This window comes from Melitaea cinxia, chromosome 6, assembly GCF_905220565.1.
Source record: "Melitaea cinxia chromosome 6, ilMelCinx1.1, whole genome shotgun sequence".
Lineage (NCBI taxonomy): Eukaryota > Metazoa > Arthropoda > Insecta > Lepidoptera > Nymphalidae > Melitaea > Melitaea cinxia.
The window spans coordinates 6,533,685-6,558,903 of NC_059399.1; the positions used below are offsets into that span (position 1 = coordinate 6,533,685).

The following is a 25,219-nucleotide window of genomic DNA, read 5'->3' on the forward strand; positions in this document are numbered from 1 at the left end:
ACTGCGTATGTCAGGTCAGCGAATCACTTAATAAATAAAAATGAATCGCTAAATGTTATACTAAGAGATAAACTCGAAAACGGCTGATCCATTTGACTATTTTTTTTTTCAAACTTTTCTAATCCTTTGTCAAAGTTTTACGGATAGTAAAATAAAGAAAATTGTGTAGAAAATTACAGAAAACGTAGCCACTATTTTAAAATTATTCTTTTTACAATTTTTACAATACTTGAGAGCTGTGTTATTTAACTGTGTTCTTTTTAAGGCTTGTAATACAAAAAAAAAAGAAATAATAAAATATTTTTTATAATAAACTTATTTACTGCTTAGTCTTTTTAATACAACACTGTAAAACTAGATTAACCAGAAGTAAAACAAACAATATGTTATAATTCCAATAGCGGAATACTAAACATCAACGCGGGTAAAACCGCGAAGGACGTCTTGTAAGTAATAAACTGGCCGAAGATTTAAACAAAACCAATTTCCACACTTGATTCCTTGTCTTTTGTTAAAAAACATGTTCTGAATACAGATTTAGAAAACAATAATTAGTGTTAAATATATATTTACATGTTAATTGTTGACCGCTATTCAATTTTTCTGCGACATTGATGGTTTGTTTCGGTGTTACCAAATGGCATATATTTAGGCAAACAAAACACCTCTTATAAGGGGAACTTACTCCTGAAATAAATCAGTTGTCTTTCGCAAATCTACTAGAAAGATGAGTTCTAAAGTAAGTTCTGTTCTTGAGTAATATCGTGTTAGTGAATTTTTTTAACGTCAGCGTTTGTTTTAGTGTGCGCTGGTGGTATTGACTCTAGCCTTCAACTGGATTGAAGACATATCTGCGGCCGCATATTCTAAAGTACTTGTGCAAAGAGGTCCTGTGGAGTATGTCAATTATAATCCATCTTCAGTGGCCTTAAGCCCTCAATTAGCTCAGTTATCTGCAGCACCTTTGGATCAAGTTATACCTTTACCTGCAGTTTCCCCATGCGTGTCACCATGTTTTATTTCTAACAATCCACTCTCTGCTCTTGCACCTTTGCCACCCGCAGCTAATGCAAAAATTTACGAGTATAGATCTGCGTTACCAAATGTGCCTGTTTTACTAACAAATAACGATGTAAGTATCAATTACAATTTCATATTAAATTGTTCTTTCAAAAAATATGTACCTATTAAAACTACTATAAGTAGTAAAAATTTAAGTCTCACGTAAATATTAGACATATTAGACTAAAATAATATATATTACAGGAAGCCCGAGGTTACCAATACGCATATGCTGTTTACGATGACCAAACCGGGGATAAGAAGGCTCAAAGCGAACGCAGTGATGGGTCAGTAGTACAAGGGCAGTATTCATTCATTCAACCGGATGGCTTTCGTCGAGTAGTTGTTTACACCGCGGATGACTTAAAAGGGTATCACGAATATAGGAATTAATCCAAATTACCTGTTTTGTTTTCGTCCTATCAAAAATTCATATTAACCTTTTACCAGTTAGACGAGTTTGTGACAACCGGTTAAACGATTAACATGCATTAAAACAAGTGTAATTCAATTACACAGAGTTTTTGGAACGAAGTTCCTTACGGCAGGCTTGACATTTGGCTGGGCGACCGAACTGCAAAAAATGTGATACTAAAACCGACTATTAAACTTTTTTTTTTTTAATATTTATGTATATTTTTATACTGTCGACAAAAATAAATAGACATATTTTTTTATTTCACTTAATAGTTTGAATTATTATTATTATTTTGTTTGATTTATTTTATTTTACGGTATTTTTTATTTTCTAAAATACTAAATTTCCTTAATACTTTTATGTACTTAATTAAAAACCTATCAACAAAATTAAACAAAAATCAAGAACTAGAAAATATAAAATTCAACATTTTTTTTTTCAAATTGTGTTGCTTCCATACTATCCGAAGGAACTTCGTTCCTAACTGGTGTCCCATGACACCATATAATTTATTTTATACATACTACATTTTTGCAGATTCAATGCCGTAGTCAGAAATGTATCACCAGAACAAGAACAACCTAAACAAGATGCACCAGAAGTCAACACCGAAGTAAAAAAACCACCACCTCCTTGCGCTGATGTTAAGAACGAACATCTGACCCAAACTCAAGATAGCTCCGAAGAAAGTCTTGAAAACATTCACGCAGGAGCAGAAAACGTGGAAAGCAAAAAGGAAGAAGAAGATAAGGTAGAAAATGTTAGTGACCAAAAAGTAGATCAACCCGATGAACAGCCACTTCCAAATTCACAACCTTCGATGACTAGTGCCAAAGTACCAAATGGTATCATCACTTACAATGACATTATCAATTGCCTTCAATCTAAACTCCAGAAAAGTGTAATATCCCCATTAACCTATGTTGTTATTCCATCTTCGAAGAGTCCATGTTAATTAAAACCTATGATGACATACTTTTATTCTCAGAAATATTGTCACATTAAAACCAAACTAACCAAGTAATGTAATCCGAATTGTAATATAACTGTACCACGAAATTGATCTACAATAAACTACTTGTGCAAGTGCATGAGAACATTGTTTATATTTTATTATCAAGTGGTTATATGAGTATATATTTCGAAGGACATGCAATAAAATAATGATAAATGTCAATTTAATTTATCTTTTATTTGCTATTTTATATGCTTTATATAACATAGTGCCATAATTATATCAAAATACGCTAAGGTTAAAATGTTTGCCTCCCTTTTTAGAAAAACCTCACAATTACTTTACATAAACTATACAGGTATAATTTATACATAATTGAATTCTCTACCGGCATCCACAACTAAAAAATTTATCATTACTTTTGTTTTTGTAAATTAATTATCAAAATTATTTATATGATGGCTTTAATTTTGAAACAACGTCAACATGATTGACGGTCCGTAATTTTTTTACTTATTTAGTGCGAATCATTCGCACGGGTATTGCTAGTATTTCATTATAATAACAACACTTAGCGTTTAATGAAACTAAACAATTAAAATATCACTTTTTTTAATTTTATTTGTTTCTTAAATACCTTTGTCAATTTTTAAAATACGTAACAAGACTGCTAAGGCTAGACTTATAATATAAGGGCTATTTAAAAAAAAAAAAACAATAAAATCAAAACGTATACCACAATAATATACGGAAAAAAGTTTATTACGTTTGTAATATTATCAGTATGACAGTTCACTTTCACATCGCTTTTGACTGTTACAAAACTTGAATTTAAATTTATAAAACAAGGTAAATGGAATGCTCTAATATTACACCATCTACATCATAAATCTCAAGGCGTGAAACATAAACATCGTTCGTACAAATTTTGTGAAAATTTGCTCGAACGTAACATTTTTCTTGCAATAAATGTATTAAAAAATTTATTTCCATGATCGTTAATCTCAAAATTACTACCTACAATCCTTCAAAATATTACGTTGTCATCTAATCATGTCATCATCATCTCAGTTACGCTATATTAAATACTAAACAGTTTATATAGCTTTACTTACATCACTATTTACTTATGGGCATTCCAATAAATCGCAGAATTTTGATATAATAATATACTACAAAGTCCACAACAGACCATTCTTGTAATCCAAAAAGAAAACCAAAATCCTATCGAATTGGGTTGGGTTTGATTACCCTTGAACTAAAAAATATATAACCAAAGAAAATGGAAACAAAAACAATGTATGAAGAAGCTGTTGTTTTACGTATTACCACAGAATTTAACGAAAAATTACATCTATTTATATATTAATAAATACCTAGGTCGCTAATAGAGCATGCAATCGGACAATTATATAACATTTTACAGTACATGGTTTTAAGACTAATCGCTGCTTTAATTATAAGCAAGACACAAGTAATAAAGTCGATTTCAAAGACTTTAAAAAATTTATTTAATATTTTTACAGGTGATAATGTGTTTGATGAGATAAAATGTGGTTTAAAGACCTCTCTAACTTTAACTTTACGATATAAATTTCGGTTGGGTACAGTTTGGTACCGAGGTGCCAATTGTTTTTTTTTATTAAAATAGGATGCTATTTGTACTAATAAGTATCTAGTTTAGTGTTTTATCTACAGTCGCCATCTTTACATCCTATCTCAATTCTGACAACACCGAATGTTAACATACCGTTATATATAGTTTATTGATATTAAAGTATAAATTGAAACACAATCATTGAATTTTAGCCACGACATAATATACCTTCGCGAACAAACCTACAAGCACAAATATATAAAAGAACAAATAGCGTATTTCAAATGAATGATTACGGAGCTTATACAAACTTTCATCCCTGAATTCATTCCTTATGGGGATTAAATTAATAAAAAGAGTCCCTTTTTTATGAAACTTACAATATAATCAATGTTCTATAACAAATTTAAACTTCTATTATTAACGGCTTAGTTCGGACGAAAGCATACCAGATATCCCGAGTTTTTTTTATTTGACCAAAATTATGCAAAAATATATATATATCGTTATAAAAATTTCAGTATTACATTAATATTAAAAAAAGAGACTTGAAAAATATATTCTGTATCTGGTTATGAAATGACACATTCTTACTAATTAATCATCGCTGAGTGCTAGTTACGTAATAATACGAATAGGTCTTTCTTATAATTTACTAGGAACATAATTTAGAAAATTTTAAGCATGAGGTCATAAAAGTAGTAGAAGTAAGTTTATTTGAAAACGTAGCCTATCTAAACCTAGTAAACGAAAGCATTGGTCAGTCCTACCGTGACAATGGTAGCTGTAAAGTATCTGAAACGTCGAGCATCAAAAAACTTAATAAACCGCGATAGAATCCGAAAAAGTTGTTTCATTATAATGAGCAAAAATCGCATAAACATTAGAAAGCATTGCTTTTCGATTTTTTTTTTTTATATAACAAAAATAAACACAAATATTTAGAATTTAATGGATAAACTTATTTTATTTTATATTTTTATTAATTTTTTATTGACATTTCTAGTAAAAAAGAGGCGAAACTCATCAAATCAATTTTTTTATTAGGTATATTTTATTACCAATTTATATCTTTTCTTACCACTTTTTGTAGAATGTTTATACTAAATATATATTCATACTAGCTGACCTGACGAACCTCGTACCGCCTTTTTTTCTCGTGATTCTAATGATGATATATATCGAAATGAAATATATTCTATATTTTAAGATAGACAAAGTTCTTAGATATATGCAAAACTTCATTAAAATTAGACCAGTAGTTTCAAAAATTACCCCCTAGAAACATGAGGCACAGCAAGCAGCAAGGATAATTAATATTTTTGTGTTATTTCAATGAATTATCTTTATAATAATATTAAAAAATATTTTACATTTTAATATAATAGTTTGGAGTATTGATTTTTAACAATAAAAGCGATCGACCTTGTGGTGATAAAATCAAAAATATATTGTACCCATTACTTATCTCGTAAACAAAGACTTTTATACATCGAGGCCTTTCTATTAAACCTGACCTACTAAACCAAAATATGCAACGGTAATGAACAATTCATATCAAGTGAATTACGGAATACCCGTCAAAGCAATTCGTAAGCAGTACCTACCTTTCCTTTACCTTTTATTAGAATGTTTCTAGTTGTCCATTTAAAAAAATATTATAACCTAGTTGTGCCCTGCAATTTCATCCGCGTTGATTTGGGGAAAAATGGCCTATAGACTTTCTCGGTAAATGGTCTATCCAAAACAAGAAGCAGTTTTTCAATAGAAACCAGTTGTTCCTAAGATTAGCGTGTTTGAACAAACAAATAAATTTTTCATTTATAGATGTTTAGATTTGCTCGCAAAATTGTCGTATTTAATAGAAAACGTTTGGTTATTTCAGATCACTAAACACGTTTTTTGTCGCGTAACTAACTAAGGTAGGGCACAGCAGGAAATTACCTGCTCAAATTATGAAACAGCCGGACTGAAGTAGTACCTCGACCTTACAGAAGATCACAGCTAAATAATACTGTTTTCAAGCAGTGCTCCTAAGGGGAATTGGAATAGTGTCCGCAAAGCGCTTGCCATGCTTCTGGTGTTGCAGACATCTATAAGCTACGGTAATCGCTTACCATCAGGTGAGCCGTACGCTTGTTTGCCGATCTAATTATATATAAAAAAAAACTATTTCGGGTGAATTCCGGAGGCAAAATAAAGGGTATTTTATCCTTTATTTTGCTCCACAATCTCCTCCGTCTTCTAGTAAAAGTACATTATAATCGGTTTAGCAGTTCCGAAGATTAGCTGGACAAACCGAAAGCCAGACAGTCAGACAAAAATTTTAAAATTATTTGTTTATTTTAGTATCGTGTAAATAACTAAATGCACTTGATAAAACACAGGTACTTTGAAATCACAGACACTTTATTTTATTTATATGTATAGATTGTCAAAGTAATTATATCATAACATTCATCGTACATATAATAAATATCGTAAAAGGCTATTTAAGGAATTCTGATAAGAAAAGGATATTTAACGTTCAACATTTAAAATGATCGCAACAATAGAAGTACCGCCAACAACAATAAAAAGAACAAAATCTAAATACAAAGCATTACAATGGTGCCGACATTATGATCAATGATTTAACATTAGTGTTGGATTGACCTTGATGTTTATGTCAGAGGTACACAGTCAAGGCGCGCACATTTTTCTACCCCACTACAAGTACCAGACAGCCGTAGTTGCGTTCTATAAAACCATTGCACTAGATCGATGACATCAATCAATTTCAAATTGTTCAACCAAACACACAAAATGTTCAGCAAAGTAAGTTTTTGTACAAAAAAAATACAAGTCAAAAGTTATTTATACAAACTATTTTTAAACAATACAGAAAATCTTTTTTATTCTGACTAATTACTCCTTAATTTTTAATCATGGAATCCAACGAGTTTCCAAGTTATCAACAGTTATTATCAAATAAAGAATATAAAAGAAAATATAATATATATAATAAGAAAATATTTTTTTCAGATCGTAGTTTTTGGTGCCATGCTTGCGGCAGCTAACGCCGGTCTCCTATATGGATACGCACCCGCCACTTCTTCCCAAAGCATCATCCGCCACGACGAGGGCCACTATGCCGCCCCTATTGCCTATGCTGCTTATGCTCCGGCCGCCCACTACGACGCACACGATGAATATGTATGTCGATAACTAAACAAAACATTAATGTTAACAGCGTACGTTGAATACATTTTCTTATACTTCTTGCTCGTCTAGGCTCACCCCAAATACAACTTCGCGTACTCAGTAGCCGACCCTCACACCGGCGACCACAAGTCTCAGCACGAGAGCCGCGACGGAAACTCCGTGCACGGATACTATTCCCTGATGCAACCCGACGGTTCCGTCCGTAAGGTTGAATACTCCGCTGACGACCACAACGGGTAGGAGTTTTTATATTTTAATAATATAATGCATCGTTTAAACCATTTCAATGTTGCTCTAATTATATTTTTGTTTCAGTTTCAACGCCATCGTACACAACTCTGCTCCCTCCGTCCACATTGCCCCCGCCTACGCCTATCACCATTACTGATTAAAAAATTTAGTATTAAGTTAATTACATTCCCACATATAACTGTAGAAAATTATTAAAAAGTGGTTGTTATTTATTATATTTTTGTAAATATGAATGTGTAAATAAAGGACGAATGAATAATTAATTGTTGTTTGTTTTTAATGCTTAATTTTAAATATTATTTTACAAACTATCCGATAAGGTGTCGTCTGAGCTCAATTTATCAATAATAAAGAAAATAAAAGGGGTTTTGACCAAAAATAAATAAATTTATACTTTCACAAAATAGATGCATCTTCTTTGATATATATGCATTGTCGTTGAAGTAATTTTATTGATAAACTTTATCGTTGTTTAAAAACGTTAGATTATAGAATTGACAAAATCATTAATTTTTATTTTTATTGTAGTATGTAATTTCAGTAATTATAGTACAACAACCTTTATTGCCTTATTGATTTCACATTAATAAACACAATTTCATTCAAATTCTACTACGACTATTCGAGGATATCATACCTATGATTTTTTCTGAAATTCTCATATCTTTAATAACTTTTTTTAATAGTACTCTTTTATATTCACTTTTTTACAACGTGGTATGGATGGGGATTACTGTACTTTATGGATTCTTGCTTGCCTCTTACTCTATACCTGCTGGCAAAACGGCGCATCCGTAAACTAAATTTTATTTCAATAAAGCTCCTATACTTATGTAAACAATGTAGGTTTTAATAAATTTATACTTGTGATATGCAGTTTAATGGAATTATCTGATTACAATAAATTTTTCAAATGTTAAAAAATGAAATTTATAAAACACTTTTTTTTTCTATTTCATATTTTTTAAATATTATTTTTCATATTTTTTTAGTACATTAAACTATGTAACATTCAACTAACTACTACAATCGTAAAGTATTCAATATTAGTTATAGTAAAACTACTACTTCTGATTCATTTACAGACTATAAGAAGATAGATATTTAGCACTATATTTTGTACTATCGACCCGCCCCGGCTTCGCACGGGTGCAATGCTGATACTAAATATACTACAGAATATCTTTATTTATTGTATGCAGCTAGCTTATAGCATGGTTATTAACATAATAACAACAACATTCCAATATGCGACGTTAGAATACACGTTGTTACAGAAAGCATTGAAGAAATAAAGGTTCACTGCTCGTTCCCCGTAGGTGATAGCGTGATAATATGTAGCCTATATGTTGACCCGACTTCTTAATAATATTCGTGCCGATTTTGAAGTAAATCCATGCGTTACTTTTTGAGTTTATCCCGGACATACATACAGACAAACAGACAAACTGACAAAAATTCTAAAAACTATATTTTTGGCTTCGGTATCGATTGTAGATCACACCCCAAGTATTCTTTAAAAAAAATATGCAATGTACAGTTTGACTTTCCTACCATTTTATTATATGTTTAGATGTCTATACACATATTGTTTAAATCCTGGATGTTCAAAATTTTAGAATAGGCAGACGAATTAATTGTCTAAATCATGCGCTGTAACTACTGTTAAGAGGAATAATATGTTTATTTAATACCTAGGCATATAACTGATTGTAATTTTTTAAACATGTAATTCTGTTGGTGCTTCTTATTGAATAAATAAATAAATAGGAGTATCTTAAAAACCACTATATGGACACACAAAGCGGCACAACACAGCGACGCGACAAGCATGTATTGTGAGTTAACAAGTAACTTTTTTTTAATATCTACGATTTTATTTTTTGTGTTACCCACATATTAGGAATTCTAAACATTTTTAATATCATATCAAAAATTGACCGCTCCAGCGGGGTTCGAACCCGCGTCTCCGACACGGTCAGTCGGACTTTTATACATACGTACATGATAGTCCTATAATCTCCTGGGGGGATTGGGGATGGAGTCGGTAACGCGCTTGCGATGCTCCTGGTGTTGCAGGCGTCTATAAGGTACGGTAATTGCTTACCATCAGGTGAGCTGTACGTTTGTTTGCCGACCTAGTTACAAAATTTAAAAAAAAACTATACTTATCTATATAATACTAACAATTTTAGCATTTTTAAATAAACTAAATTATTACTAGATCCTAACTTAATACTACTAAATACAAACTTTAGTTAGCTATGGCACATTCGGATGTTGGTTCAGACAAAATCTTATTGAACAAGCCGAGTTCCAATAAATTCAAGTCTAGCTTGGACACCAAACCTCGTCTGTTCCGTTTGTAACAGACTCATTCCGTCTTCCACATAAGTACCTACATACTCACAATTTGGCGTGTCTACTTTTTTCATCAAATATAGGAATTTATTTAAAAGAATGTGTCTGGATCTTTGTGTTAGTGCCGTTACAATTGTCCGTTTTATATTCGTCTTAGCAAACGAGGTATACGAGTACGCTGACCCTGGATCGTTTTATATCCGTTTCCGTAAATTTTCCGAAAAGTTTGGTTTTATATAAACAATTCATCCACCAGTAGCTGCTGCTCTTGGTGGATCTTTAAAACCATATTAGTTTTTTGACATTCTTCTATTTTGTTTAAAATGGAATATGCTAAAACTGTATCTCAACCACCCGTAAAAACAACTGTAGGGAGGATTCATACAAGAACTAAAAATACACGAATTAACACTTTAAAATTAGTAAATTTTTAAAATTAATGTCTACAAAATAGAAGGTTATAAAATTAAAAAAAAAAATGTTCAACTATAATTACGAAAAAGAAGAATAAAGTCCTCGTCTTATTCCTCCTGTTGTCCTCTGGCGAGAAGAGTTCTAATGCATATTTTCGCCAAGAGAATCGGATATCGCCATAGAGATTCAACGGGGAAAAGCTGCCAACTTTCTTGGTACCATTATTCCACGCGGACACGATTTATACCTCAAGTATCTGTAAATAACTAAATATTTAGTTCTAAGTTCTGAACCGTAAATATGTATAATATTGTGAAATTTTAAAATAAATGTGTATTCCATTACGACAAAATAAAGGCTGAATATACAAGGCTGTATAAGGAATCATAGAACCAAACACTTATAAAATAAATCATTGTTGCCAACATTTTAATTAATTACTTAATAATTATTTTAAATTGACCTTAAAGTTTATGTCAGAGTTTCAAAATCACACCGTACGCGCTTTTCTCCACCCCACCTGCACACGCGATCGCGTTCTATAAAACCATTGCACCGCTTCGTTGTCGTCAATTAATTTTCAATTGTTCAACCAATCACTCACAATGTTCAGCAAAGTAAGAAACAATGCATATGGATAAAAATTAAAAATTATTATTTGTCAAAGCAAATAGAAAGAAATATATACCTTAAATGCAAAATAAACTGATACTCGAAGGAATTTGTAATTTAAAAATATGTATCATAACTTTTCAGATCGTAGCCTTTGGTGCCATGCTTGCGGTGGCTAACGCCGGTTTTCTTCATGGATACGGACACGCTACCTCTTCCCAAAGCATCATCCGCCACGATGGGGGCCACTACGGTAATCCTCATGTCTACGCTGCATACGCCCCTGCTGCTCACTACGGCGGACACGATGAATACGTAAGTTAACAACTAAAATATCCTTAACATTTTTGTATATCGGTATATTTCGGTTCGCTTAAACCGAATATAAAAGTCATCGGTACATCGTTCCATAGCTCCATTGGCTAGAGCGCCGACACGGTCAGTCGGAGACGCGGGTTTGATCCCCGCTGGAGCGGTCAATTTTTGATATGATATTCAAAAATGTTTAGAATTCCTAATGTGTGGGTAACACAAAAATAAAAATCGTACGTATTAAAATATCCTTTCTAACCGACTTCCAAAAAAGGAGGAGGTTCTCAATTCGACTGTATTTTTTTTATGTATGTTATAACCATCAGAACTTTTGACCGGGTGGACTGATTTCGACAATTTTTTTTAATCGAAAGGTGGTGTGTGTCAATTGGTCCAATTAAATTTATGTGAGATCTAACAACTACTTTTCGAGTTATATCTAATAATGCGTTTTTACTTGACGCTTTTTTCGTCGACCTACGTTGTATTATACCGCATAAATTTCTACTGGATGTACCGATTTTGATAATTCTTTTTTTGTTGGAAAGGGGATATCCCTAGTTTAGTACCATGATAAGGAAACCAGGATCTGATGATTTGATCCCAGAGAAATTGAGGGAAACTCTCGAAAATCCGCATTACTTTTTACTGGGTGTACTGATTTTGATAATTTTTAATTTAATCGAAAGCTGGTGTTTATCATGTGGTCACATATAAATTTTATCGAGATTTGATAACTACTTTTTGAGTAATCTTTGATAACGCGTAGTTACTTGACTATTTTTTCGTCGATCTACGTTGTATTACTCGTCGATGTAATTGAAGTCGGTTTTTTTCGTTTGCGAGCAAACACAATTATTATTAACATTGTGCGTTAAATATATCGCCTTTTCTTACTCGTACTTTCTACTCCAGGCTCACCCAAAATACAACTTCGCGTACTCAGTAGCCGACCCTCACACCGGCGACCACAAGTCCCAGCACGAGAGCCGCGACGGTGACGCCGTGCACGGCTCTTACTCCCTGGTGCAGCCCGACGGTTCCGTCCGTAAGGTGGAATACTCCGCTGATGCTCACAACGGGTAAGAGTTGTAATATTTTAATCGTGTTTTGCATTGTTTCAATCATTTGAATCTTGTTTTAATTTTCTATTTCTATTTCAGTTTCAACGCCGTCGTACACAACTCTGGTCCCTCCGTCCACATTGCCCCCGCCTATGCCTACCACCATTACTGATTTAAAAAATTTAGTGTAATAGAATATAAAATTTTAGTTAATAGACCAATAGACATTGAATTGTAATTTTTTTTATTTGAATTTGTAAATAACGAAGCATGTAAATAAAGTTTAATGATTTACTAGAAATTGGCTCTCTTTAAATATATTATATTAAGTGTATTCAAGCAGTATGATATTTATAATCTATTACCTTATTAGTATTAAAAATTAATATCAAATATTACGAATTTATGAACATAATACATTTTATAAATATTTTTGTATTATTATTCTAGGATGTTAAGGAGATATGGTAAAATCTTAATTTACTTAAAATTTTACTACGCTGTCAATTCGCTAAAATTTTGATTAGTAGTTATTAACACATTCATTATTTGGAAATACAACAAGATTGGTTTTTAATTAAGTACATAAAAATATTTAGGCAAATTTAGTATTTTAGAAAATTACAAATACCGTAAAATAAAATAAATCTATAATAATAAAAAAAGTTTACTAGTAATATTTTAGTTTTGCAAACGTCATATTATTTATTTATTTATACTTTATTGTACACCACAACTATATTTAAAGCAATAAACACATTTTTAAAAAAACGTTTACAGACTGTGAAGTACAGTGGGCGGACTTATGGCTATTTAGCCATTTCTTCCAGACAACCCAAAATACATATTATAGAGTCGAGGGTTTTAGTATTACATTTTTTTCAATTCGGTCGCCGAGCCAAATGTCAAGCCTGCCGTAAGGAACTTCGTTCCAAAAAAATACAACAAGAATGTTTGCATATTTTAAAAGTGTTTTTAAAGGTGATAGTGGCAAATAGGCAGACTACACCGCCTTCCAATATAAGTGCTATGGTGATAGCGTGACGGTGGCACCGTGTTCAAGTGTTCTTGTTAACACTACATTGTACACACGATAAAAAATACTCAGAAAGCTAACGTCTCTCCTTACAAGGTTCTTAACTGTCTATGAATTTGGAATCATCGACTATGCGAACTATTTTTAGACAGTATGCTAAACAGCAAGACTCACAACAAAGATTTTTTAAATAAACTGCACAAGTTTTACAAATCTTAAGTAATACGAAACTCTTAATATCTTACTTACTACTTAATACTTTAGGCTCGTGTTGTTATATTATATAACTCGTTTGAAAAGACTTATGTCTAATGGCAAGGCTTCGACAGTTATGATCGTACTTTCAATATTTAAAATAATAATTAATTTAAAGAAAATAATAATTGTAAAACGTTCAAAACTATATCAATAATATTAAAACTTAAAACGTTTGTGTTTTCTGTTTGCCAGTTTTTATATATTTAAAAGAATTAATTAAGAATTTAAAGAAAGAATTCCACAAGTTGAACTCAGAATTAATAAATGTCGTAATATCAAACAGCATTAAGGACTATATTTTTAAAATCGATTAAAAATACTTCAAATTGTTCCTTGGAGCTATTTAACCATTTAACCGTCGTATTTTTATTGCTTGCAGTTATAGCAATCTCAACAATACGCGAATATAAAACTAAAACTTACTCCGGGTGGTTCCCAGTTTCTATCTGTATGGATTCAAAATTAAATTAATAAGCGATGTAATAGATATAGGACTGGACAGACAGATCACGGAATATTCCTGTTGTCACCAGTTGGTTACGGCAACTATTACGACAATTCAAATGTTGTTTTACTATCTTAGTTGAGCAGTCATTTTTTTTAAACTGCAAAGGTGCAATATAACCCTACGGTTCACCTGGTGGTAAGTAAACTGTAATCTACGAACGCCTTTAACTCCAGGAGCATCGCAAGAGCATTATCGACCTTACTACGATCCACCATAGGAGCTCTTACTACCTTACTCGCCACAGGAACACAGCAATAATTGAAAGTAGTACTATTTAGCTCTGATTTTCTGTAAGGTTGAGATGCTTCCACAGACAGGCCGCTTTAAATTTTGAGCAATATGTTAACCTAATGTAGAGTACCTCAATAAAAACGTAATAAGCCATATAATTTAAGCCAAATAAATATATTTACCGGCACCATTTACAAGTTTATGATAGCTCATGTGGGGTATCAGATGTCTCCAGTCCGAGTGTTTTTTTTTTTCCATTTTATTTCAAGTTCCCGTAATATTTTTTAATATTTTTTTTTAATTTTTTATTATTATGTCGGTGAGATCGAAAAATATTAATTATATTTCATCAGTATGTAATTCGCTTTTAAATAGGTATAGTTTCGAAAAAACACGATTACCAAAAAAAATACCGAGCAAATCTACAAGAAAGTTATTGTTCAGTTTGCACAGTTATAAAATAAATGAATATCTAAAATAAAAATAGCCTAAGTTACTCCCTACTATAAAAGCTATCTGTCAGTGAACATCCCATCAAAATCTGTCCAACCGTTTCAAAGATTAGCCGGAACAAGCAGACAGATAGACAGAAATTATAAAAAAAAAAATACTTTAATTTTAATAATACGAGTATTTTAACTCGAGCTTTGATATTCCATTAAAAATTACATAGGCGTGCGACAACGCATTTATCAGTTAAGATTATAACCAAAGTTACCTAAGAGAACCAATCAATAACTAACGAGATTAGTGAACAATCTACTTTCGCATTTAAAAGTATTTTTTTTTAAGTATTACTATCATTACAAACTTACTTAATAAATAGCATACATGAAATATGAAGACAAATCCGTGGTAGAATTTACCTTTTGTTATAATATTTATTATGCCAGAAATTCCAAATAATTTAACTAAGTCTTTTTAACATAAATCATATTTGTAACTAAAAAATAACTATTGGTATACCTAGAGTATTAAAAAAAATTAAAACGTGTTAGGAAATATTAAACAAATACTAAACAAATATTTTATCAGTGTTGCTTTAACCTTGTAGTTTATATCAAAGTTGCATAATCAAGGCGCGCGCATTTCTCTACCCCCTACTCCCACAGGCCAGTCGCGACTGCGTTCTATAAAATCATTGCACTAGATCGTTGACATCAATCAATTTCAAATTGTTCAACCAAACACACAAAATGTTCAGCAAAGTAAGTTAATGTACAAAAAAAAACAAGTCAAAAGTTATTTATACAAACTATTTTAAAACAATACATGCAATCTTTTTATTTTGACTAATTACTCCTAAATTTTTGATCAAGGAATCCAACGATTTTCTAAGGTATCAACAGTGATTATCAAATAAATGTTTTTTTTTTTTAGATCGTAGCTTTTGGTGCCATGCTCGCGGCAGCTAACGCCGGTTTTCTCCATGGATACGCACCCGCCACTTCTTCCCAAAGCATCATCCGCCACGACGTGGGCCACTATGCCGCCCCTATTGCTTATGCTGCTTATGCTCCGGCCGGCCACTACGACGCACACGATGAATATGTATGTCGATAATTAAACAAAACATTAATGTTAACAGCGTACGTTGAATACATTTTCTTATACTTCTTGCTCGTCTAGGCTCACCCCAAATACAACTTCGCGTACTCAGTAGCCGACCCTCACACCGGCGACCACAAGTCCCAGCACGAGAGCCGCGACGGTGACTCCGTGCACGGCTCTTACTCCCTGGTGCAACCCGACGGTTCCGTCCGTAAGGTTGAATACTCCGCTGATGCTCACAACGGGTAAGAGTTGTAATATTTTAATCATGTAATTGCACTGTTTGAATTATTTAAATTTTGATCTAATTTCTATTTCTATTTCAGTTTCAACGCCATCGTACACAACTCTGCTCCCGCCTACCATCATTACTAATTTATACGTTTAATATAATATAGGTTATTATCGATTAACCTACATATACGGAATAATTTATGAAAATTTGTTTATTATCCGTGTTTTGGTAATCGTGAATATATGTAAATAAAGTTTAGATGATATTTAAAAGACTGTTTTTTTATATAGAAATATATTCCTTTTAACATGGTACGTAAAATATTTAATAGAATTTTTCCCCGTTCAAATTATAATTAAAATATATCATCATAATTCATCACTCATCATCTCTCCAGCCTAACGCAGTCCACTGCTGGAGATAGACCTCCACAAGTTCGCGCCAAAAATGGCGTGAATTCATGTATTTCCCATAGTCACCACGCTGGGCAGGCGGGTGGGTGACCGCAGGGCTAGGTTTGTCTTTATTTTATTTTAAATAACGTACATATTTTTTCATTTAATTACTTTATCTATTAATTTTTAATTTAAAAAAAACGATAAATATCAATTATATTGATCACTTTAGCCTGTAACATCCTACTGCGGGGCATAGACCTCTATCCCCATGTAGGAGAAGGATCAGAGCGAAACCCACCACGCTGCTTCTAACTCGGGTTGGCGGATATATTTCCTACTATGAATAACGATTGCTATCAGGTGTACATGATAACAACCGGGACCGACGGCTTCCGTGCTCTCCGAAGCACGATAGGGAGACCCACAAGGACTGCGCAAACACCCAGATCACGGCAAACATCTGCATTACCAATAAGAATGTCTGTTATGTACAGGGATCAACAACAAACAAGTGCTGTGACCGATACGCCAACGCGAGGCGAAAACGTTTGGCGAAAGCCCTTAGACCTCCTTAATCTGGCTTTTTCGCAAAATTAGTACTTGGTAGACGTCTACAAACTATTAACTATATCTTTGACAAACTTCAAGCTTAATGCACAATAAATAAAAAGGCTTTCATACAAACTAACTCGAGCCCTTAACCACTTTAATGTGCTCCTGTTACAAAATCAATTCTTAACGGATGTTTACTATTTGTAAACTATCTCTGTCACAATTATTAAGCTTTTAGCACAAAAAAATTAAAAACTATTATAAAAACTTTTGAGAGCCCTTAGACTCTTCTATGTGGCTTTGTCGCGCTATTAACTATCTCATTATCAAATTGCAAGCGTTTAGCACATAATTGTGTTTGCACGCAAACGAAAAAAAAACGACTTCAATTACATTTAACACAAGTAACACAACGTAGTTAGACAAAAAATTTGTCAAGTAAATACGCGTTATCAAAGATTACTTAAAAAGGCAAGCATCAGGTTACTCTTCTTTTTTGAAAAGTCGGTTAAAAATATATTATTATTTTTTGTATTCGTTTTCGTTTATCAATTTCTTTTTCTTTCTGTGTATGTATTTTTCTTTTGTTATCAAATTATTACGTGTTTATGTAGGTATTTGTGTACGTGTATTTGTATGTATATTTTTTATTTTTATTTTTATTTCATTTATTCAGAAAACCAACAGCTTTTTATATACTATTCTTATCATAAAGCATATAACAAATAATATAGCCAATAACAGGTTACCCTAAAGTTAACAAATTGGTATTATGGAGATATCGTTGAAAAAAAGAAAACAACAGTCACAATCAGTACATTCTGATACACAAAAAATGCTTATAAGAGAATTTTGATGTTGAGATACAGTTAACTAAAACTTAACAATACACATATATAAATAACATAGTAAAAGAGGCATATATAAATAGCTACACATCATACATATACATAATATATACTTTTATACATAATTATGGTGACTCAGATAGTATTTTTATTATATTGGCTTTGATTATCCTTTTAGACTTTGTGAAGATGTTGACGTTTTTAAATAATGTGTTATACGTATTCAAAAAACGAATGTGCTTTAGACCACACGATTGAAGTAAAACTTCTTTAAAAATAGGTCTGCACTGTGTCATAGATATACGAAACGTAACTGGCTATGAGGGAGGAAAGAAAATGTGTACTTGTACCTCTATCCCTTGCTACCTTCGTCTCGCTCGATCACACTTTTCGTAACGCTCTCGTCACGCATTCACCAGCTTACTCCTCAAGTCAAGAGTGCGTTAAAAAGTTTCACTTCAAAAATCTCAAAGACATCTATTAAATATCTTTTGAATTAACTAATTATGTTATAATTAAGAAATGAGTATAAGATGTATAAGCGCTAATTGTATATGTTTAATTTATATACATATATGTAACTCTGTTCATACAAAAGTTTATTTTTGTTAATTTAGAAAAAAATAATCATGAAACAACCGTAACGATGACGGGAAGAAAATAAACGTGTTTTTGACACTGTTACTCGTATGTCGGTCCTTTAGTGTAGTATAATTTGTTCAAATCTTGCTTTTTAGGAAATAAGATATTTTTAAATGATTTTATTTAACTAACCGTACGCGCTAACATCAAGTGACAACACTACTCCATATAACGTTCTTGCAATATTAAAATAAGAGATTGTGGCCTTTAATAATGAAGAATAACGTTAGTAAGCAAGTGTGAGTTAGTTTCGTAATTATATGAAACAATTACCTACTTTTATTCAATAATTAATTGCGTACAATTTGTATTGCCGAATCGTGTTTATACATCGTTTAGTATTTTTTACTCGAATAAAGTATTCTACGTAAATTTGAATTATATCTACAGATCTAGAGCTTGATCAATTATAATTTTTTTTTAACAAGTACTTCAATGTTTAACGTTGAAAGAATATAATACGACGGCATCGAAATCTAACAACATGATTTAAAGTAGTTATAACTTCGAAAAAAATTACTAAATTTCGAATAAAGGAGGTAGATACATCGTACAAGTTTAACAAAAGCCTACATACATATAAACATAAGTCTCGATGCCTACCATTGTATTTGCTTCTTCTTTATCGAAAACTTATTTTTCAAGTAATATTTTTTAAATGTTTGACAAAAAATATTTTATGCGTCAAAATAAACTTTTACGAAAGTTACAATGTTTCTTTTACGAAAGTTACAGGGGCTACAAGTTCAAACGAGATATTTACGTAAACATTAGTTATTTTACATTATTTTATCATATCTATACTTAGTGCCAACTCTCTTATCTCAAGTAGGTGAGGGCTCATTGAATTAATTACAAGGATTATTAATTTGTATTTATTTTTCTTACTGTGTTTATATATACTAGTGGTCACCAAGGGGCTGAAATTCGACCATAATTTAATTGAAATTGTAAGTTTCAACATTATTAAGGGTCCGTGCCTCGGAGAGCACGTTAAGTCGTCGGTCCCGGTTGTTATCATATACACCTGATAGCGATCGTTACTCATAGTAGGGAATATATCCTCCAACCCGCATTGCAGCAGCGTGGTGGATTAAGCTCTGATCCTTCTCCTACATAGGGAAAGAGGCCGATGCCCAGCAGTGGGATATTACAGACTGAAGCGTAGCATTATAAATATTTATAACGTTGCAAAATTTTAAAATAAATTATATGCCTATTTAACAATATACAAAATATTATACATATTTACAATTCACAACTTAAGAACTAAATATTTACAGATAGTTTTGGTATAAATCATGTCCGCGTGGAATTGTGCCAAGAATGCTGGCAGCATTTCCCCGTTGAATCGCTATGCCGATTCTCTGGGCAAAAAATGCACCAGCCCTCTTGTCACCAGTGGAGGCAATAAGGCGAGGTGTTATCTCATTTAAAATTTTTTTAGCACTGCTACTCCAAGGTCCAAGTGTTTCGACTGCAAATGCCTATTACATTTTAAACCTATTACATTTTAACATCTTATCTATACATATAATAAAATGGTAGGAATGTCAAAACTGTACATTGAATATTTTTTTAAAAGAATACTTGGGGTGTGATCTACAATCGATACCGAAGCCAAAAATATGGTTTTTAGAATTTTGTCTGTTTGTCTGTTTGTCTGTATGTATGTCCGGGATAAACTCAAAAAATACCGCATGGATTTACTTCAAATTTGGCACGAATATTATTAAGAAGTCGGGTCAACATATAGGCTACATATTATCATGCTATTACCTACCGGGAACAAGCAGTGACCCTTTATTTCCTCAACGCATTCTGTAACAACGTGTAATTTAACGACGCATATTTGAATGTTGTTAATATTATGTTAATAACCATGCTATATAAAGCTAGCTTCACACTATAAAAATCACACAATATAAGTAACTAAGCCGATAAACATAATTAAATGAATATAAGAAGACAAGACCATTTTAAAGTAGATATGAAATGTAAAGAAGAAACGGGTAAATGAATGTTATTTTAAAAGGTATAATCGTAGGTATTTTTGGTGGTGTATAGCGTTCACGCAGACGACGTCGCGGGCAGCAGCTAGTTAGAAATGAATTTTACTACTATTTCATCAAAGTTATAAAGTAGTCAAATATAATACAATAATTTAACGTTTTAAGTTTTATATTATGTTATACTGTTTCTTTAAATAAACAACTCAATAGATGCAAATATCTACATTTAAGCAGAATCAACCATATATGAGCTAGTAGCTTATAATATGATAGATACATTGAATGTCAGCAATACAGCATTTCTTCATACAAAGCTCACTCTAACCACAAAGGAAAGAGTATATGCAGGTTGTTGAGTAAATGTCTCGTGTAATTTTTTTTAATTTATAACCAAAAAAATTATTTCTGCTATTTTTCTTACAAGTTTTTGAGCTTATTAGTTACGGAGACAAGACTGAAAATCCTTAAAGTGATTTTTCGAAATTGGTACAAAAAATTATATAGATGATAGCACACAAGAAGTACATCAAATCGAATACAGAACTTCCTTTTTTAACTGTAGATAAGTAACTATTACTATATGTTTTAATCCCTAGAAATAAACTCTTTGTTTTATATTTTTCTATCTTATTTAAATAGGGTACAATTTATAAAACTTTCTTTTCCAATATTCTTCCGCTTGTGTTGGTTAAAAAAATTATATTAGTTGAACCGAATATATCCAGTATAAAGCAAATTGGCATTGGATTTTCAAGAGGTTTTGTTTTTCATTTAGATATACATATGCTAAAACTACTATTTTGTTAGTATGTCACTCCCATTGTCGACACAACCTATTGTTTTCTAATGTTTACCTATTATTTCTAATGTTTATCGAATTGCACTCATTATAATGAAAATACCTAAATAAAAATATCTATAAAATCTTTTGTGGTTTAATTTCACAGTTAGCCAAAGATAGAGCCAAAGGCAAAAAAGAAACGAATATACATCCGTACTTCGACACATTCATAGCATCTTATTTTAAACAATCTTAGAAACCTGAGAAAATACTACACCAAAGCAAACAATAAAAAACACCACATCATTAATGATATAACATTCGACGCTTTACATAACAGAAATACTTTGACTTTGACAACTTTTTACGCACTTCAAGTGCAAAACGTGCGTGCTTGTAACCGATAAACTCATATACCATGACATAATTTAGTATCGAAACAATAATGGGGTTCTTGAAGTGACCTTAGCTATTGTCATTAGTCGCTCTGCTTGGTCTGCTCCTACCCCACTTATTTCACTACTTATTGATATAAAAACCCATGGTCAGAACCGATCGATATCAATCACTGACCAGAACTGATCCAAATAAGATCAAAATGTTCAGCAAAGTAAGTGTATCGAATACAATTTTGTGTGTAACAAAATACTTCATCGGCGTTAACGGCTTAATCGTGTGAAAATCATGTTGAGTGACCACAAGTAATTCGAAACTATATTGATATGCGTATAACGATTACGTTTTAGTTATGGCACATTTATCTTGCAATCATTTCTATATTTATAAATTATCTATGTATTAATGAATCTTTCGAATAAACACATGGTAATGTAAAATTTATTTCTCCTTTAGGTAGTGCTTTTTGGAGCTATGTTCGCAGCGGCAAATGCTGGTTACTACCCAGGTCATGGTCACGCTATCTCCTCACAGAGTGTCGTTCATCATGACGAGGGTCTTGTTCTAGGAAATATCGCAGCTCCCGCTTACTACGGAGCACCTCTGTTACAAACCGCTCCCCTCACTTATTATGCTGCTCCAGCTGTCTATGACGAACATTATGGTGGCCACGACGAATACGTAAGTACAAGAAGTATTGTTATCAAATATTTTCAGTTAATATTTTGATGTTAAACAATCTTGAACAAATGTTTTATATACACCTTTTCCGTAGGCTCATCCCAAATACGACTTCGCGTACTCAGTATCTGACCCTCACACCGGCGACCACAAGTCCCAGCACGAGAGCCGCGACGGTGACGCCGTACACGGATACTACTCTCTTGTGCAGCCCGATGGCTCCGTACGCAAGGTGGAATATACTGCTGATGATTACAATGGGTAAATATTAAAATATATACTCTTATCTTCATAGGACGATATATATGAAACAGTAGTAGAGCACAGCAGGAAATATCCTGCTAAAAATCTGGACCAGAGCTGTAGAAGTACGTCAACCTTACAGTAGATCACAGCTAAATAATACTCCTTTCAAACAGTGTTATGTTATTTTGGTGAGTAGGGTGACCAGAGCTTCTGGGGGAGGGGGGATTTAGAATAAGGTCGGCAACGAACAAGCTTACCATCAGGTGGGTTACCGTACGCTTGTGTGCCGACCAAGTTATATAAAAAAAAAAAAATAACTTTAACTCTAACTTTGTTACCTTTTTTTACAGTTTCAACGCAGTAGTCCACAATTCTGCTCCGTCTATCCATCCCCAAGCCGCCTATGGATACTATTAATTAGTTAGCTTTTTATGTACATTTATAAGAAGTGTTAGATTACTCATAATAAAAATTAAAGATGATTAACCTATATATTTTTAATTTATTCTTCACAATCATTCGTTTTTCGTTTCGATTTACATATTAAATGTTAAAGTTAGTTACGGTTTTTTTTAACATATATAAATTGTTATCATAATTAAAGGTACTTCATCGAATTAAACATAGGCAAAACAGTTTAGTGTACCAAATCCTTCCTAATCATTCCAAATATATGAATAAATTATTGAATAAATTGATTAGACAATATGCCGAGTTGAGTGAAACAGTTTATCTGTATAAAAATGTTCCTCACTCTTATTGCTTATTGTGATAGTACTGACAGCCCAATGTTTAATACATCTGTAAATGCTTAACGCAGACAAAGACGCTGATTTTTTTATAATTTACGGGTAGGGATCTAATAAAACTACAAATTGTTGACCAATATTTCCTAAGTGTATTTCTGGCCAACTAAAAAAAAATATTAAAATAGATTTTTTTTCTCTGTTAAATTACGATAATTGTAGAGCTAGTAAAAGCAATAAAAAAAAACATCTTGGTCTACACTTTAAAGCTAACCTTTTGTAGTCCAGCAACACAATCCAAAAATTACTTTCCCGGTTTAAATGCCTTTCTAACCCATTTTGTCCGACGTAATGAATGGACTGTAGCTGATAGGATTAGGTATGATTTTCCGTTGAATCTTTAGCAGCCTCAAATTGTTTTAATAAAATTAAATAATACTTCTCTCTAGATATAACAAGACACGTTATATTGAAATGAAAAAGTACTGAAATATAATAAAAAAAATCTAATTCGAACTAATAGTTCCTGAGATTAGCGCGTTCAAACAAACGAACAACCTCTTTAGCATTATAATATTAGTATAGATACAAGTATGTCCGTTAAGACAAATGTTGTCATCCTAACATTTTCACCACTAATTTAACCTTCATTTACCTTTCGTTTCACTTGGATTATTTATTAATGTATCTTTAGAAATTAACTCCCTTTTGGGGTTAAAACGGGGGATGGTAGGTTGACTCACTCATCACGAAATCTCCGAAACTATAACAGCTACAAACTTTACATTTAGCAAGCAGGTTCCTTAAAGGGCTTAGACATCCACTAAGAACGGATTTTATGAAATTCGACCCCTAAGCGGATAAAACGGGGGTTGGAAGTTTGTATGAAAGTCCTATGTTTTTGAAGTAAGAGACTTGAAATTTAAAATGTATGCTCTAGAGATGGTGACGAGGTGTCCAAATAATACATCGTAATCTATATATATACATATATGAGAAAGGTCACTGACTCATTCATCACGAGAACTCTAAAACCGCTGGATGGTCCATCCATCCAGGATGGACAAAGACGAATTTTGGCAGGGAGGTAGATTAGGTAGGTATAGTTAGTAGACGTATTATAAAACAAAGTCACCAAAAGTGTATGTGATCGATTCCCTCAAAATCTACTGAACGGATTATCATGCGGTTTCACCAATGGAGAGAGGGCTTCAAGAGGAAGGTTTACGAACGGCTAAGCCGATTTTGATGATAGTTTTACTGGAAGTTTGCCGGGAAAACTTTGTGACACACTGATTTCAATGCGGGCGAAGCCGCGGGCACAGCTAGTATATATATATGCACAATGATATATATATATATATATATATATATATATATATATATATATATATATATATATATATATATATATATATATATATATATATATATATATGTATATGTGTGTGTGTGTGTGTGTGTGTGCGTATGTGTGTGTGTATACACACATACGTGTGTGTGTATTAAATTAAAAAGCAGTCAAATTCACTACCTTGAGCAAATGCTAAAAAAACGAATTAATGAGATGATCTGTGCTTGTATGTTGTTGATGGTTCTGGTCCTCCGATATCGTATTCCCATCCTACTGGTAAAGTTTTTTGCCTACTAGTAAAGTTGTTATGTAAAATGTGGACTACTTCCTTCAGAAAACCATGACAAACAGATTAAAATAACGTTTCAAAGATTCACATCCCACTGCCGTGTAAAATTACCTGCTACATGAGTCGGAGATTAGAAGGGTTGGAGATTAAGCTCCATTGCAAAATATTTATCTGCCTAATTTCTAATTTATTAATAACTTCGCA

The 25,219-nt window shown here is 32.3% G+C and overlaps 3 protein-coding genes across 3 annotated transcripts; all 3 read left to right on the forward strand.

Annotated features, from left to right (window-relative positions):
* Nucleotides 1-727: 727 nt before the first annotated feature.
* LOC123654530 lies at nucleotides 728-7,692 on the forward strand. The gene is made up of 8 exons (XM_045590429.1): nucleotides 728-739; nucleotides 803-1,132; nucleotides 1,267-1,433; nucleotides 2,018-2,402; nucleotides 6,817-6,849; nucleotides 7,057-7,227; nucleotides 7,306-7,472; nucleotides 7,552-7,692. The coding sequence occupies exons 1-8, from the start codon at nucleotides 728-730 to the stop codon at nucleotides 7,622-7,624; spliced, it is 1,338 nt and encodes a 445-aa protein (XP_045446385.1). The 3' UTR covers nucleotides 7,625-7,692.
* Nucleotides 7,693-10,868: 3,176 nt separating this feature from the next.
* LOC123654532 lies at nucleotides 10,869-23,110 on the forward strand. Its single transcript, XM_045590431.1, is given in 10 exon segments — nucleotides 10,869-10,880; nucleotides 11,020-11,190; nucleotides 12,103-12,269; nucleotides 12,351-12,411; nucleotides 15,665-15,835; nucleotides 15,914-16,080; nucleotides 21,853-21,913; nucleotides 22,153-22,380; nucleotides 22,475-22,641; nucleotides 22,977-23,110. Coding segments are annotated over 10 exon segments (1,272 nt in total). The 3' UTR covers nucleotides 23,044-23,110.
* Nucleotides 15,453-16,336, forward strand: LOC123654269 (cuticle protein 7-like). The gene is made up of 4 exons (XM_045590183.1): nucleotides 15,453-15,492; nucleotides 15,665-15,835; nucleotides 15,914-16,080; nucleotides 16,162-16,336. The coding sequence occupies exons 1-4, from the start codon at nucleotides 15,481-15,483 to the stop codon at nucleotides 16,208-16,210; spliced, it is 399 nt and encodes a 132-aa protein (XP_045446139.1). The 5' UTR covers nucleotides 15,453-15,480; the 3' UTR covers nucleotides 16,211-16,336.
* Nucleotides 23,111-25,219: the final 2,109 nt, after the last annotated feature.